The 18725-nt window shown below is 42.8% G+C and overlaps 1 protein-coding gene across 1 annotated transcript in view; it reads right to left on the reverse strand.

The window, feature by feature from the left end:
- The window catches only part of Ubx (ultrabithorax), a 106282-nt gene extending 100720 nt beyond the window's left edge, over positions 1 to 5562 (reverse strand). Inside the window, exon 1 of the mRNA XM_086915987.1 lies at positions 3789 to 5562. Coding sequence (XP_086772113.1) covers positions 3789 to 4464 — 676 coding nt within the window. The 5' untranslated portion in view covers positions 4465 to 5562. The remainder of the gene's footprint in view (positions 1 to 3788) is intronic.
- Positions 5563 to 18725: the final 13163 nt, after the last annotated feature.

Raw genomic sequence — 18725 nt, forward strand, 5'->3', positions numbered from 1 at the left:
AACTGAGCAATACGGTAGTACTCAAGAGAGCGTTAATGTTGTCTCGACCATCGTGTTCCCGTACAACACCGATCCGCAATAAAACGGAGTTAATGATACCGTGTCTATACCCTCTTCTGATTTGTGCGATTTGGGCGGCATAATCACTTCTTCAATCACTTATCGCACACTCACCAACGACGTTTAGCACGAATACCGTTAGGGGAGGGGGAAGAGAGGGCGATAAATCATCGTGGAACGGCATCTTCCGTTTCTTGTGGCCACATTCGCGTTTCTTATACAATGGTTAGAAAAATTATCGCCTCGGAAAGAAACGAAAATGGGTAAAGGTAGGTGGTTTGTTTCCACGTTTTCAATGAACGCGACGAAAAATTTTTCTTCACAAATTTCGTTTACAAATCATAAATTACATTTTATGCATATAATATTTTCACGTTATTTAATTTTCTATTTTTCAATTTAGAAAATTTATTCATTATTTTTCCGAAATAAATTTTTCTATTATTTCAAACACAAGAAAAAGAAAAATGACGTTGTTAAAATTAGAACTCGTTAGAGTGACAATTATCTTAATTTTTTAAACTTATCTTATCGTAAATAAAAATAAAGCGGATATAATAACATTAAACTAAATAATTTTACTTATTTTTACTATTTTTAATTTTACTTATTTTTCAGAATTTATTTTTACCAAAAAGTTACACGAATACAATTTTACTCGTTTTTTTTTTTTTTTTTTTTTTACGCGGGAGTTTAACGTTCTCCCCAAATCGTTCGAGACTCGTTTAATTAAAAAGATGGAAGACGAGAAGAATAATTTGTTTCGACAATGGGTTCGTTTCAACGAGTAAGAACATTTTTCTTATTCACGCTAAGATACACGTCGTTCGTCATCTTTTCTGGAACCTGATGTTCTCACCGACGGCAATAACATCGTATCCACGAATCGGTTTCCGTAGGTGCGTGACGACAAAGCCAAATTATTTATTGTAGGCTTTCGGTAGACGTTGATGGCTCTATATTTACCCACCAGACTTTGATCTACGACGAAATAATCCATAATCCCGTATCGATAAATTTCGTTACGTGTGTAGGTATCGAGCTTGTACACTGTGGACGTTGAAGAGCACTTGCCCGGCGAAATGAGTCAACGACTTTCGATCCGCCAAGCGCATAGAAACCTGTTCGACGAGAGTGCAAGCCGATCAATCGCCTTTTCCCATTCCTACGATTCCTCCTACGATCGCCGCGCATTCCGTCCCGATTTCCACACTTGTATACAATTAAATCTCCTCTACACAAGGTATATATAATATTACTTAGGTAATAAAATTAATCATTTTACATTACAATATCTAAATATTATCTCCTTTCGCTTAGCACAAAAGTATCCATATATTTCTTTCGAGTTTTTTCCTCTCAAGCTTTACGCATTTTATTGACAGAAATTGAGAATTTTGTTTATCGATATACAAGGATTAAAATGTAATGCCGCATCAGGGAATTAGAAAATTTAAAATGGAGTATGTATGCCACGATTGACATCACTCGATATCCTAATACCATAATTTACGACCTGGTTACACCGTGGCCCATATTATAATGCGAACCGCTTTCGAAGAAGCGTCGATCGAAGAAGCGGAGCGCGCGCGCGCGATCCGAACACGATTCATCGACTATAAATCTTGTTGCAGTTATTGAATGGAAGACGCCGAGTTGATTCAGGAATACGCGAACAAAACGACGCCATGGTGGAGAGAGGTTATTTTCCTTGGGGCCGTTTGAGCCCAGCCTCCTCCTCCTCCTCCTCCTCCTCCTTCTCGGTTAAAACTTGGCGTTAGATGAAACGAGAGCGCAACAGAATCATCGCCTTTCTTCTCGAATATTAAAAATTCCTTCCCCCTTCTTGAATTTAGTATTTATAGAAGGACGTAAAGAAAGAAAGGTTTGGCTTCAATAAAATCCCGTTTCTTGTCTTCGAATAAGCACGCGCCTACGTCACGAAAACTCATAAAATAATCCCTACACCTTTGTGTGCATAAAGAGAGAGAGGGGAGGGAGGGAGGGGGCCCCAAGAGTGGTCCTACGGCGGGAGGGAAAAGTAAAAAAAGAAGCGAGAAGAGGAGAGAGGGCCTTAAACCAGACCAAAGGGCGCGAGAAGGAGGCTAGGAGGGAGGAAAATCGTAGGTAAAAGAGAGAACCACTCTGAGAAAGAAAGAGATGGTTAACGGAGAGAGGAGCGAACAACGAAAGACGAACAGTTTAAGATCCAGCTGAGCTGGAAGAGAGAAGAGGCGGTGACCAGAAAGCGAGACAGAGCTCTGGAGGCCTCTGGTGATTATATATCTACGACAAAGCGAGAGGATGCTAAGGGAACTCGCTCTCCGGCTACAGTGGGACAAAGATATCGCTAGAAACAGCTGACTACCGGAATTCGGGGTTCCGGAGGGGTGAGTACGGCGAGGAAGGCACTTGAACCCCAATTGGACGAGGGCTTCCCCATTATACTCGACGTGCCCAACGATTTTACACGCACTTGACTCCATTCTACCTATCCACCAGACGTCGTAACTTTATCGATGTACACGGCCGATTTTCTGCAATCTGAATGTTCGTTTTTTAACGCTTGATAACGCAAATTACACGAGTAATTGTGATATGCATGTACGAACGAGTGTCGAACAAGTATGCGTATACTACCTGAATAAGAGAATCTTCTTTCTTTTTTTAGTCGCCAACGTAATCGTCGTAAAGTAATCATAGCTAACTTTGTGTTAAAACGGAAAGGCTACTTACTTGGCTCAGTTCGAACGTTTCACGGTCGAACGATACGTTCAAGTAACGAAGCTCGAAGATCGATGAAAGACGCGCGAAAGATTAATATTGGCGAGGGACCAAAAGAGCAAGGCGGCAAGATTTTTTTTTTTTAAAGAAGAATCCGGGGGCGGAAACGAGACGCCTCTTAAAAGAAGCGCCTCTTGTTGAAAAGAAGAAGAAGAAGAAAAAAAAAAACACGCATATTAACGATAACTGGAAGTGTCACTTTGCACGTCGCTCTCACGGCGGATAGGTTAGTTATTACCGACCATCCCCCTCGGCACGCGGTGCATTCATTCGCGCAGAAGACAGCGGAATATTTTTAGTCCGATGCCAACTATAAATCCGTTATCTCGGCTACGTTTCATGACGGATACGTCGTATTTCAATCGTCGCACAAATAGACTCGGCCGAAAAAAAAAAAGTTACGATCAGTTTCGACATAACAACACAACGGGCAACTTACATTTGACGATTGTATATACTCGTGTCTTCCATTTTTCAGAGCGGAATAGAGGAGAGGGGGAGGGGGGGGGGGATGATTTGTTTTAGATATATCCATGGCGCGATAAATGATAGATCAACGAGCGTAACGAAATTTTTGCGGTATCGGAAAATACAATGGCAAAACTCGAAAGAAACTCGAGAAGGCTTCGATTCTTTATCTTTACGCGTGTTCCTCCAACGCGACGTTGACCGTGAAACATTCGACGAGGGCGATTTAGCCTGGCCGTATAATGGTGCCGGGTAAACTCGATCCACCACGCCTTTCCCGACCACGTGGCCTTCTACACACTACACAGCCCGCTTCTGCTCTCTCTCTCTCTCTCTCTCTCTCTCTCTCTCTCTCTCTCTCTCTCTTTCCCCTAAGCATCATCGTGTGTGCTCGCTTCTATATTTCATCACGGCTGTTATGATAATCGTTGTACGAGAGAGAGGGAGAGAGATCTATCTTATGAATGTAAACTCACCTGCTATAGCCATCCAGGGGTAGAACGTATGGTTGGTGGGTTGCTGATGTAGTTGCGTGGCAACCGGTTGGCTCGCGGACGAGTTCAAACTGCAGGTGTTCCAGGACGACGTGAGGGACCTCGAGGAACTGTTGTTACCGGGACTCGATGCTGGATCGCCGCCTACGAGACCACCGTAGCTACCAACCCTCGTCCCTTCTGGGGTGCACGCCGATGGACGAACCACCGAATTGCTCTGACTGTTCGCTCCCGAGGTCGCTGACTGCCAAACGTCCTTGACGGCCGCAGCTGCCATCACCGCAGCGTAACCATTCTGATGCGCCGATGCTTGATCTTGTTGCTTACAGTCCTTGGTCGCTGTGGTCGAATACGAGGATGTCGTGTGTCCGGTTGCCTCGGGTGTCGTCGAATAAAGTTTGCAGGCCGTCGCGACGCTCGCGTCGTACGGTGAATCTTGAGGTGGCCTCGTGTTCGTCCCTCCGCCCGGGTGTATGCCCAACGACGAGGAGGTGTGATGATGGTGCTGAGTGGACGCGTAAGGTGACATACCCAGGCCGAGAGGGAAACTTCGATAGGCGGCTGCCGTGGCCGGGTCATGATGTTGACTGGCGGCTCCTGTCTGATGGTGGTGGCTTCCGTAGAAGCCACCCGCAGTCTGCTCAAAATACGAGTTCATTATCCCGGGTATTTTGAATCACTTGCACTGAAACACCGCCACTCGAGAAACAATAAAAAATATAACGGCGAACTCGCGATCGGGGAGGCTATGATTACGAAGGACCTCCTCAATTCTCGTTGTAATATATATTGTTCTTCGTAATTGTCGAGGGGACGGAGAGAATGGAGAAATAAGTTTTTCTTTTTTTTTTTTTTTTTTTTTTTAATTGCGAACGATACTATTAGAGTCCATGCTCTGCGCGATTATATTTCTCGTCGCGTTTCCCGAATTTAAGTTAAAAAGGTCCGTTCACCGTTCGAGATCCACCGTTCGTACCACGGAAGGCGAAGAGTATCGAGAGTGGTCGTGGTAGCTGCGAGAGTCCGTGTTCCGATAGTAGTTGGCGCCAAAAAGCGAGAGGTAGGCGCGTCGCGTCCAAACACCGATACGCTGTTTGACGCGGGTGGCGACAGGTGACAGCGTTGACAAGGGACAAGCAAACAGGCATTAAACCGTTTTAAGAGGTCATAAAAGTCATCGGTAGGTATAAGCGGTTGCACCCAAGAGTGTCAATGTCAATAGGCCGTACGAGTATAATTCCGAATGGGACTCATGGCAGCGGCGGGGGCTTTTATGACCTTGTTATGGTTACCGCTACCGGCAAGAGTGTAAACCGGCGGTCTAGGTGGTGGAAACGGGCGATGATCGTTAAACCGTTACGACGTAATAAACCAGGGTAATAAGACGGGCTATAAAACTAGCTATGGGTCTTTCTACCGCGTGCGCGCCCGTCGACGTTCGGTCGGCCGGCACGCGACGATCTCTCCCTCGCGGAACACCTCTCTCTCTGTTTCTCTCCTCTGTCTCGTATATCGATATGATATCGTGCGATATGATTTTCTGAATCGGTCACTAAGGCCCGGGGCCTCGTGCGTCTCGTCTCGGAAACTCGGTCGTACTTTTTTTTAAAAGGACCGAAGCAACCGCTCCGACTCTGTCCGCACTGCACTAGCACTAGCCGAAATGTGACTTCGCTGATGACTGCGAGGTTCGGTACGAAGCGACGTACGAAGGGGATCGTAACGAACCACGGTATGCCAGTGCGGTGGTCCACGGCACACTACCGCTTTTCTCGCGCCCCGTGTACCGCCACTCTGTACCGTTCTCCGTCTCTTGCTCGCTCGTTCGTCTCCTTTCCTCTCTCTCTTTCACCATCGGCCTCTCTTCCTTCCACCGATGACTTTCCCGTCTCACTCTCTCTCTGTCGCTCCTTCCCTATCACTCTTTCTCACTTCCACCAGCCACCGTTCCTCCTCTTTCTCTTTTCCACTATCATTCCCTCTCTTCCTTCGAACGGCCACCGTCTCACTCGCGCGCGCACACTCTTCCACGGTACGCTGTGTCTCTACGTGTCGACGAGGAACGCGCGCTGCTTTTCCTCCTTGTCTTTCATGCGGCGTCCCCCTCTCCGAAGCGATAACCGACTTCTCTCGCTTGCTCCGTCGTCACTAGCTTCCCCCTCCCCCGCACACTACGCCCCCTCCATGCTTGCCACTCACCCTCTCGATCCGTCTCGCTCCACCTCTCGACGACGCGTCGCGTCTCTTCTCGTCTCTTCTGTATTCTCTTCCACCGATCCTCTTCTCTCTCTCTCTCTCTCTCTCTCGCTCTCTCTCTTTCTGCCGATTAAACTACATAGCGCCCCCTGTCGACCGTTCGAGTAACTCAACGATGTGCCGCGAGATTAAATTCGTATACTCTCACTGCTTGGCTCTGCTGCATCGTATTCAAGCCGCTACTAAACTAGATAAGACGGCCGACGAGACCGGAAGAAGTTAAAGAGGGCTGAAAGAGGAGAAAGAGAGAGAGAGAAAAAAAAGAAATGCTCGGAATCGGCGGATAAACGAGTAACGAAAAGAGACGAAAACACACGGTTGCTACACACATAGGAAGTAAGACCAACTACCAAAGGTAAAGAGAAAGAGAAAGAGCGAGATCGGAGAGAAAGAGAGAGAGAGAGAGAGAGAGAGAGAGAGAGAGTAAGACGCGAAATTGCGGCAGCTAAGAGGGAGATGAGAAGTGTTAGCCCGCGCGCTATAAAGGTGAGGAGGAGGGGGAAGAAAACAGGGTGCCAAGGGAGGAGGTTATGCTTAAGGACCAATCAGAATTGAATTCGTCACGAGTACCACGCCGGTACAGCACGAAAATTCCTACGCCATGTGAAAGTAGTTCCAACTTGGAACGACGCCCATGACTGGTTAGGCGCCGCCCCGTGTTACCCCCACCAGTGGAAACACGCGAGCAGCCGTGGATACAGACACATCGGCCGCCGTACGGTAGAGCGAAAGCTGCACGCCACGCGCGTCACGCAACGTTTCCTTTCCTACCCGCTCGCCCCCCTCACCGTCCCCGCGCCCCCACAGCTCGTGGGGATACGTGCACTGCCACCTCTGTATTTCGTCGCGAACTAACGCTGCCAGATCCATTCAGACGTTCAAACGACCAACATCAACGGGGCAACCTTGCGATTATCGTTATTGCCGAAAACGATCTTTGCGAATCGAGTCTTACGTGGGAACGTTTGATTGTCACGCGATCGAACGGAATCGAAAGAAGGTAAATTCGAAAGACGAATGAGAGAAGAAGGATTGTAAATATTTGGCCGATTTGGGAATATCTCCCCGTATCTCCCCGTCTATACGATTCACGATTCAGGTTGAACCGGTCTGTGATGTTCCCAGTCTGTCTGCGGATTCGATGATGACGTGATTGCCAGTACGAACGACAAGAATGTTATCATAAACGTCTTTTACGAGATACTTGGACGTTTTACGAACCAATTAGACTACAATTAAAACGCCGTAAAAGTGAGGTTCGGGAGAGAAGTGGGCAAGCGCCGTGGCGCGCGCCGCCACCAGTATCGGGAATGTTTATTGGGATGTAAATGTCGCTGGATTATCGCCCCCGCGGTTCGCACCTCGTAAATTATTCCGTAACGAGCCGAGTAATGCCCATCATAAGCTGCTCTCAGGGGCCGGACCCGGACTATTTGCTCGTTCACTTTCGCCATTATGAATGTTAGGATATAACCTACCACCTACTTCGCATACATACGTCTCGGAAAAAGAGATTCTGATTTTTACGATTCCACGAATGACTCAGTCTCTACGAATAATTATTCGGATACTGTTTTCTGTTTTAAAATCACGTCTACTATTCGCGATAATGTCAACTCTCGCAACTATTTACGATGCCATCAATCCACTTTATTCGCAATCAACTTTAAATTCTCGTTCTTCCTCGTCGGAACACCTATCTCACTTGATGCAATCTTAATAAGTATAAAGATAAATAAATTGGTCTTACGTGCCAATAATCTAAAAGCATTTTAATTTAAAACGATTCGTACAAATTAAATAAATTATTCGTCTCGATATTTAAATCGGTGTCAAACGAAGGAACATCAATTGGCCGATGCCAAAATAATAAAATTGAAATCGGGAAACGCTACCGTGAGCGCGTGAATACGATCTCCATATGATAACGATTAGTATTTCAAAGGGCTATTACGAGCTGTCGGGGCAATCATCAAATACCCGAATTGATAGAGCCTCCTGATGAAGAGACTTGATGCAGTTTTCGCTTTTGTGGGACTCCGACAGGTGGCAGCCCGTTTGCTTGAAAATCATGACGGCAATAAACTCCGGTTTTATGACCACTTGAACAGAATCGTAAAAGTCAGGGCCTTTAAGCTTATAGCATGGTAGGACGCGTGTCGAATATGGTGGGGGCGTGAAGAGAGCCACCATAACGCAGAAGAAGGGGAAGGGTGTCGGGGGCTGTGTGGGTAGCCAAAATGGGCCTAAATGCCCCTTTTAAAACACCATTGAAGATAACCAGCTAACCACTAAAAGGGGTTTATTTAATGACCAAGGTTGTTCTCACAAAACCGGACACTGTAGCTACCGACGACAGTTACCTGATGGCTTCATGATTATTACTCTCTCTCTCTCTCTCTCTCTCTCTCTCTCTTTTCTCTTTTTTCCCTTCGCGCTATTTCTTGTATCAAAACAACATCCACCTGCGTTTACACGAACTCTTCTACGATGCTCATCCCATGGAATAAGAAAAATGACCACAATGTAACAATGTAACAATCTTCACGCAACTGAAGGCAAATGTTAAATCGAGTTAAACAGATTCTTCAAATATCATATTGCTATATTGCTCCGTCTTGAAAGGGAGCTTCGTCTTAAATATTCGTCTTCCATTCATTTTATTACGTAGTAAGACATTGGTTAATTTTCGCGGCGCTACTAAATATCGGCGATGATAAATCCACGATGGTATCGGGGAATACGATCGGAGGAACGATCCCGCATACATCCAAAATGGATGATGGACATCCCTCCCTTCTTATGAATTTCGAGAACAAAAAAGAAAATGGATGAACAGCCCGGTTTGTAGGTATGGTGGGAGGTATTAGACGGCGTAGCTATAGCAACGAGAAGATGGACACGAAAGCAAAGGGGGCCATTGCACCCGACTCGAGCAAATCTGCACTCTTGCTAAACCAGCATCCATTCTTCATCGCTGTGTGGTGGCTCTTCTGGTCTCCTCTCCGGCATGGTTCAACGCACTGCTTCGACTCTCATTTTGGTTCGTCTCCTTCTCTTCCTTCCTCCTCCAACCGTATACTCTCCCTCTCCCTCCCCCCTCCCCTCGACCCTCGTTTTCTTCTCTTTTGCTTTCTTACACTCGCCTCCCTTCGTCTCCCGGGGGAGGCCAAGGATGAATATTCGATCATGAACGAGCGTCAGAATTTCAGATAAGCGCGATTCTCCTCGTCGTTATTCGCGCGGATCGAAACTCTTGGGGATCAACCTGTGATATAGGACCACTCGCGCCCCGGTAGATGATAATGGCGTATACTGGGCGGTGCATTGAAACGCATTTTATATTACGTAGAAAAAGAAATTATGTTAAAGAAAGAAAGAAAGAAAGAAAGAAAAAAAAAAAAAAAAAAATACGAAAACTTTTTTCAACGATTTTCAATTTTCGATTGAAAATGTGAGCAGGACGGTTGAAAAAAAAAGAAAGAGATAAAAAAAAAAAAAAGAAGTCGTTACGTACACGTTTTGGAATATTGTCGATGCATCTTTGAAATCGCGAGGATAGGATAGGAAAGAAAAAAATCTTTCCACAAAAAATATTAACGAACAATTGAAAATGGAGGATATAGTAGTAGTTGACGAGTATTAGAGAAAATTTAAGAAAGAAAGAATTCGTATTTCTCGAATTGTTTGAGATATAAAATTCAATTTGACGATGATTCGAAATAATAATTATCAATGTGTGAAAATTAGCAGGGGAAAAAAAAGGGGTGAAAAACAACCGGTATATATATATCGATCTGCAGTAATATTGGGAAGGAAGGAAGGATTCGGTTTCCAAGGACATGGAAGAAGTCCTCTTTGCCATCTGGCGGTTTCCTGCAGTATCACCTGACTGCAAAATATCGTTTGCAGCTCTCTACAGTTCTCGGCTGCCGATATTTTCATCGATGGGCGAAAAAAGTTAGCAGGGCTGGTTACGACTCAACACTTACACGGTACATAAATATTTTCTGGCCCCATTTCGGGTCTAAATAGAAATTCTAAATGGCCGGGTCTCGCGAGATTCAACCGCAAAAGCGCGCTAAGGGGAAAATGAAACGTTTACGGTTGCCAATCCTCTTTGCGCAGCTGCACTCGTAAATCGTGTGGTGGAACGTGAATGTTCAAATAGCTGAACAGATTAATATACACGGGGCAGTTTCACGTCTTTGGTTAGCTAATCTTAACGATAATTTTACACGCGGGTAATCTCGTTGGAAACTGCGAAAACTGCGTGGTAAAACACGAGGCTGAGTGACGATGGTGGGGGTAAATGGTGCAAAAGACGGGAGGAAAAAGAGTGCGGCGAAGACAGCACCTACGTAGACGTAATTGCTAGCCAATTTATTTAAACACAACGCTGAACACTCGTTAAAGTTGATGGCGGCCTACCTTACCGGTTGAGAAACCTGTCCGCGAGTGGAGCACGTAATATTAAGGCGCATTCACACGTTCCATCCGGAGTGGCTGTTCCCCTGTTTGTAGCGTGATGCAAGTTGAACGAAATTTCGAAATTACCACCTCGAAACCTATATTTAATGCGATTCAAATCGTTTTCGCCCCGATTCGAATCGGTTCTTTTTAACCATAAACGAAATAAATCGACGTTAAGGTAATTGGAGGGGCCAGCTGCCAGGTTTAATACCGCCACTGCTTTTAATATTGATAATATATACGCGTACATAATATATATATATACATCCAGCGCAATGCTGCATTAAATCACGAACTCGAGTGTCAAGATGCCATTGTCGACTTAAGAGGTTTATTATAGCGTGATGAAATGGGGACCGATTTGCATAAATTCAATCGCAATTAAAATAACGCTATGAATTATTAATTTTCATTCGTTTTGCGCGTGAAAAATACGTATCTTGATTATCGATCATTTTTTTCTTTTCCTTTTTTTTTTTTTCTCTTCATAAATAATCTGTTTTTCACACGAGTCATCGTAACAATCATAAATTGTTCTCATCGATCGTTTCGTGTATCCTTGAGACGATCGAAGTTAATAAGATCGAAAATCGGGACACGGAGTAAGAAGGAGAAATATACAGCTGGCCAATTGACCTAAGAGGGGCCATATTTCATAATTATTTAGAAAGTAAGAGGAAGCATAAATACGGAAATATAAGATTCATTAGCGCGTTATCAAGATGGCAATGAGCGGTAAGTAATGTAATGATAGGATGCAGAACTTGCCCACGGGTAATGAAGAAAGTATGTTTTGCGACGACAAAGGGGGTAATAACGGTTGGTTAGAAGAGTATGCCGACCAAAGGCGAATGAATGAGTGGCAGCTTACACGTAAACAAACAAGTATCAATGCGTCCAAATTGAAACATAAAACGAAATGAATGAGCCCATAAATACTTAGACCTAATGGTAGGGTGCGGGTAAGCTATTGCTCGAAGATCGTTACTTATGCGAACGTTGTAAGAGAACGTAGCCCGATACCTTTGTAAATACTGACGACGATCGCTTCGCTTTTGAACGGCCGCTTTTAATCGAAACTCTAATCCCATTATTTTTATCGCCCGACCGCTGCTCGTGATGATGGAAATTTTCCAAATTTTCCAAAAATTAACATATGTAACGAAATTAAAATTTCATTTTGAATGTAACGATATATCATATTATAACGTTAATGTCAAACTTACTTACCCTCGAATTTCCAGTTAAAATCTTAAATACCGAGCAATTACATTGCAATTAGATCCGCTATTTGTTTTCTAAATCGTGACCGCGTAATTCGTGACAATGCAAACAAAAGGAAACGAGATTAAAGGTATACGCGAGTGTATATTCTATTAATTGGACTCACCTCATCGGCGTAGGCCCCCGTCTAGTCTCGAGAATATTATGATTTGAGCGTTGTACAGTTTCGTTCTGGAACGAGAGAAAGAAAACAACGAGAGATTAGAAATGTTCGAAAAATATTTCGAAGCTCTATTAACGAGAGTTCTTATATATATATATATATATTAGATCAAAGACGTCTACTTTGTATAAATGCAACTATTGAGACGAATCGAGTAACCAGCACCGCCGATGATATCCATCCGCGGCGAATAATGAACGATTGAGTTTCGAGTTTACAATGATTTTCTGTTTCACGGTTGGACACTGATGGTCTTTGTGCGCGCGGGCTATCGTATCGTTAAGATTCCAAGAGGGAGGCCTGTGACAGACGACTGTGCAACGCCATATTCCGTTTGCTTTTGCTCCACGGACTTTAGTCGTTCTGTCACGCGGCTAACTCTGCTTTTCTTGCCGGGGATCGAAAGAAGAGGGGAGGGGGAAGAAAAAAAAAAAGAGAAAAAGAAAGAGAAAAAAATCTCGCCTTCCAAGAGAGTACACAACTGATAGCGTTTTCAACGACAGTATTGATATTTGCGCGACGCTCGCTTTCGGTTTTTCATTGCCTCGGCTATTTTTTTGCCACAACCCGAGAAGATGGCCAACCGATTATTTCTTTTACTCTTTTATTCGTCCAGAAAAGGCGAATACAATGTTTATTCATGTTACAAGCTCGCGGCTCGAAGCACGCACGTGTAAGCTAAAACTAAATTCGAGTGTTATTTTATCTCTGTAGACGAACGTGGACAATACGGTGAGCCTTGTACATATAGACGAAGAGAGATCGAAGCGTTTAAAAAAAATTTATGACGTATTGGTTCCGTGTGAAATTAGTCGCTTCGCTTCTAGGGGAATTTTCAGTGGTGGGGATGACGGTGGCGAGCGCGCAGAGCGCTCGAGTATAACAAATCGAGAATAAATATCGAAACGGACGAAAGATTCGTTGCAAATGTTCGTTGAGAGATTTAGAACGAATTCGATCGAGTACACGGGAGACGAGTTTCAAAAAAGGTAGACGTTAGTGCCGCGAAAGTAATTTAACGTGTCTCGGTCGGTATTGCAGCCATATAACGAGAGGGAAACTTAGACTTAGGTCGCGATCAAGAGAGTCTATCGGATTATGCGAGTTAAGTGTTACGTAACGAAAGACATCGACCGTATGTATTAATACCACCGCGTCGTTGAACCGTCGGTGAGGATAGTGCCAGCAATAACAATAATGCATCTCTCTCTGTCTCTCCGTGGCTTAGCCTGCGCCTGTACACGCGACTTGCACGACATGGATTTGCAATTCGAACGTCTATAGTAGCGTAATACGTATAAATCGAGTGGATGCTTGGGATGGTCGAGCGGGCCGGGAGGGGGGAGGGGACGAGGGTGGGGGAACTAGACTTTTCGGAAGAGGAGAAAGGAGAAGAAGGACTCGTAAAAATATGGAGAGTAGTACGACGCGGGACGAGTAATATTGCGTTATTTATCTTTTTTTTTTTTTCCTCTCTTTCCTGAAGATTGAACCGGATAACAGGATCGCGTTATTCCGCGATACGGAATGCAACACAAGTCACGTTTGTTTGTTGTTCGAAACCAATGATTTCATACGTGAGATCTTTCCATGAATTTTTTACGCGTCGGGGAGGGGAATAAAGATCGCCATTGTACGGTGTTAAATGCATATACGGGGAAAAACGAAAAACGCGCATGCGTTCGTTTCATCGTGGTTCGTGGCAAAACTTATTTATATCTTTTAATTATACGTTTCTATACGTAATAACAATTTAATAATAATGGCGTACAAATAAACATTATTTGTATTTGCAATTAGAATTTGTATTCCAATTAGAATCGTATTACATATTTCCTTTCGCGTATCGTGTGGGAATCATCTGTTTATATCTTTTGCATCGTTCGAGCATGTTATGGAATAGACGATTAAATGCAATTCTTTCTCTCTCTCTCTCTCTCTCTCTATGTACAACAATTAGAAACGTTTAACAAACGTTGCGTTTTTCCGAGCAATAAACGATATTTCAACGATTACATAAATAATTAATACGTTTTTTTACTTCCATATTTCATCACCGTTCACGGAATAAAATTTTCGCGTTGAAATTATTTATTATTATATCGATTGAACAAGCAGGTGATAAAATGTTGATGAAATGAAAAATTTATAAGTTATTATAACGAATAATTTTTTTTACACGTATAACACAACACGCACATGCATATAATTGCATTTGTCGGTATTATTAATTTTTCTTTTCTTTTTTTTTTTTTTTTTTTTTTAACACCTCGCTCGAGTGTATCCGCATTTACACGCACAATTTCAAATATATATCCTCTCTCGCTTTAATTTCTCACGAAAGGATCATACATAATACATATACGTACCTACGACTGTTCATAAATATTCAGCGGTTATATAAATTGTAATTTACAAATTTCATTCATATTATATTAAATAGAAGCATAGAAATAATACTCTCTTAATGCGAAAGGAAAGAATGGGTTTCCCAGAAGAAAATAACCGAACCATGGCCGTTGTAACTAACATATACGTAGGCAAGCAATGGCTTTCGAGCACAAAGAAGAGGGAGAGAAGAAAAAAGAAAAGAAAAAAAATGAAACGTGTCTTTATTAAAAGCGACCGTGCCGAATTTGAGCGAGTGTCTTTTCTTCCCAATGATCGTTTCGGGCCCACCATCATGATCTTCTTCATGGTGGTCGGTTCAGATGGGGGCGAGGACTGGATTTAAAGACGGTCTAGGAAGGGGACGCGTTTGAAAGAAAAGGGGAGGACTTGGGGATACCTCCACTGACAACTCCGCCTTTAAAATAGCACTGGTATGGCTTCGTTTGTTCCACGCTCGAACGAAACTTCGACGAAAAAAAAAAAAAAAGAAACTGTTCCTATAAATTATTCTCTCTTCCTCCCCTCCCCTCTTCTTTTTCCAGCATTAATTGGCGCATTCAGAATATATCCTCGAGACTTATTAATTTCACAAAGTGCTACTGAAGCGGTCGTAGTTCTTTCTCTTGTCTAAATTTATATTCAATTGTTTCTTTTTTTTTTTTTTTTTTTTTTTTACAATATTTTTGGTAAGCGAGCGAGATTACAAAATTAACTATGCGATACACAGTTATTAAGAAAAGAAATGAAACGATAAGTGAAGAAAAGTGGGAGGACTCGTAAAGGAAATACCTTAACGACTCCGCCCTCGAAATATCGGTAGGCTTTCTTGCCCTGGCATTCCTTTCATCGCCATCAAGGTCAAGCTGGGTTAGAAAAATTTCGAATGCCCAGACCTCTAAAAACTTTTACATTCCGTTCGCGAACACTTTACCGACAATCTCTGTTAACGCTACGGGGACAACATATCCTCGTAAAGTTAAAAATAATATAAAAATTCTTCTGTCTCATTCTTTGATTGAATTTTCTTCTACGCTTTATTTCATCTTGTACAAATCTTCAGGATAAAAATATGTTGAAAGGGAAGAGGCGATATTTAAACTTATAGAACCATTATATATACATTATCCGTTAAATTAATCCGATAATAAATATTCATTGTACGATAAATGAAAGAATCAGTAACGAGAAGAAATATATACAAAATTATTACACTTGAATTCTGAAGAAGAAGAAGAAACGGTGCTACATCGGCAGCTAATTAAAAGAAGCGGCTCAATGCAAAAAAAAAAAAAAAAAAAAAAAAAAGAAAAATCCGTGGTGTCGCAACGGAAGATTTAAGGGGAGAAGAGCGCGTAGAGGGCGCGCAAGACTGAACGGAGGGCGAGACTGTAGAACGGAGGCAAGAGAAGTGGGTGATGAATAATGGATGGTACGATGCGGCTATCTCGTGCCCAGTATAGCCTGTAGGACTTTGCCGTAATGGTCCGTAAATTGCTGAACCGTAGGGATAATGAAATCGCCGCGGTTGGCTCTGTAAACGCTTCGTTATTACGCGTTCCTTGCAGTTGCGCGGCATCAACTTATCAACTTCCATTCAGACATTTCTTCCGATTACGAAGCATACTTTTGTATAAAAACAAAGTGATGCATTGGCCACGTTTCATCGAATGTTGACGAACCAAGAATCAAAGTAATTTTCGATCTTATTTCTATCTGTGTGTGAATTCCGTGTCGTCGATGTATTTTTTTTTTTATTATTATTATTATTATTATTATAGAATTTTATTACAGAACTTTGAGTTTTTTTAAAACTTACGGGAGCACTGGTAGTTTCCTTAAATAACCACCCACCTTATCTCGAATCTCAGCTCGCACAAATCAGAATGAAAGTTTTCGTGCTTTAAGGGCATTTACTTTTAGGTTAGTTTTCACATATACTTTTAGTTACGAGGCCCAATCGATATTGAACGATTTTTCGACTAGTAACAGTAAAAATTCATTCTCGTAAATAGGAGAGGGCGAGGAAGAATGTGAGAGAGAAAAAAAAAGGCCCCCCCCTTATCGTAAAGATTTCTAGGTTAGTTCTCGTATAATACATTCGTTACGATCGATGTATAAAATGGTTTTTCGAAGTAATAACGGTATCAAAATCCATTCTTACGAAACCGAAGACGATGGTTTGGAAGGAGAAACAATTGGTGGAAGAGATACGTATTTATCTCTCGACGTGAGTACAATAAGGAGCGAATCTTTTATCACAACGAAGCTGGTGTCTAGTCAAAGCACTTCTGACCTCAATCGTGAGGGCAAACAAGCTATATCGTATAATCGTTTCTACGATGGGCTTAAGTAAGTGCAAGCAGGTAGGTAAGCCAAGCAAAGGTAAATAGGCGTGCCGCAATGTTTGGATAGAACTACCACCAGGTGGCACGCCCACCTAATTTCCCTAATCTTCCATGCAAATCGGCCGCATTAGGACTTCTCTTTACTCCGGTCACTAGAAATTTCATAACAGGTAAAGCTCCCGATGGGAGCTTACTACACGGCCATTTGTCCCCCGGGAATATTCTTGTCAAATACAATAAAAGGGAAGCTTGTCCTAAACAGGATCGTATTCAATACCTAATAATTTCACTTTCTCCCGTCGGAAGCTGGGTCTCGGCGCAAAACGGCGGGGATTTCCAGGTGTCGCCACCTTCTTATTCTTATCTTCGTCACACCGATTATCACACCGATAATTCATCGTCCAATTATATCAAAATTACCAACAGCGATGTTGTGCGTGAAAGTGAAACGGAGAATACTTGTAGAATAATTATTTCACGTTGCTCGGCGAGCTGCTACCTACTTAACGCGCTGGCGTGATGTGCACATTAATGGCGTTACACACGATATAACCCTAGGCGCTAACAAGAACTGACTGACGATCGAACGTTTTAGATTAGCAAGATTGGTTGGAACATAAACGAACTTCCTGTGCGTGTGTGAACAACGTGCTGCCGAGCTGCAAAAAATATTGCATTTTTTGATAATGCGCGGGAAACTTGTAGATCGATACTCCCATGTTACTCTAACTAAATTGACGATAATTTTTATACCTGTCGACATTGCATCGTGTTCCAATTTAAATTATCACATTTAATTTAACTTACAAGAGAGGCCTCGTTCTCCAACACGGAGAAAGAAACACCGTACTCGAATTCCAGGATAAAAGATTAAAACTTGAAAGATTCTACGATTCTAAAACTTCTTCTTCGAGATTCGATCCTAAAGTACACTTTCCAAGTTGCTTTATTTCATTTGTAGGACGGTAGAGAGGCCGATTCGAAAGAATTGAATGTCAATATCGTGAGAAAACCTTTGAGAAAAATATTTAAACGTACTCTTAAAGCATCACGCGCAAGGTTGGTAGTAGTTTCGGAACGATGCATATCGCGTAACCGCCCGGTTTAGACTTTGTAATATTACGTACGACTTCCAGCCGGTTAACTGTACGTACGATCATAGAAACAATAGAGGTAAGATAGGATCGCGGAACAGAAGTCGTGGATTATCGGGGTAAAGCAATGGCTCCTAGATAGCGCTACGCGTAGGCTTGGACAGAATCGTGCAGGGTACGTAACGTGGTGTACGTAAGAGTGGCGACGTGGGCTGGCAAGCTTTTCATCAAGTGGGTTCATCGGGGCCAAGAGGAGACGTCTTAGGAATGTGCTTGATCCGAAAGAAGTGGCGGGAGAACTCCGTTGAATTAAAACCGAAAAGAGACACGGGAGACAGGGAGGGAGGGAGGGGGAGGAGGGGAAACGGCAAAAACATGATCCCCCCATTAATACTTATCTTCCCTTCTCCTCCTCCTTCCTCCTTTTATTTTGACTTCTTTTCCCTCGGAAGATATTATATTTTTATACGTAGTATTATCTCTCTGCGCCATCTTATTTCTTCCTCGATTTTATTTTAAACTTTCATTTTAAACTCTTGCCATCGATCAATAATCGACTAACCTCAAATTACGGTCGAATAAAGCTGTTAAAACAATTTTTCTCCCTATCATAATCTCCTTCTAATTTGATTTATATCGTGTTAACAATGTTTACACGGGAATACGAGGTGTAATTTGAAAAAAAAAAAAAAAAAATTCGTGAAATGTAAAACTATCGGCATAATCGGCATAATCTTATCAGGAATTTCGCCGATGAGTTTATCTAAAATCGAGGAAATATTTACTGGGCTTACTTTCTGGCTACTTGTGGGCAAACTTGTGGTCGCTGCGCACAGGGGAAAACATTTATCTGATATATAACACGTTTATAAGTTCCGCGGAGACGAGAGGCAACATGAAACTCAAGCTAAAG

Source organism: Apis florea, unplaced genomic scaffold, assembly GCF_048593485.1.
Source record: "Apis florea isolate Af1SG1 unplaced genomic scaffold, ASM4859348v1 contig_37_pilon, whole genome shotgun sequence".
NCBI lineage: Eukaryota > Metazoa > Arthropoda > Insecta > Hymenoptera > Apidae > Apis > Apis florea.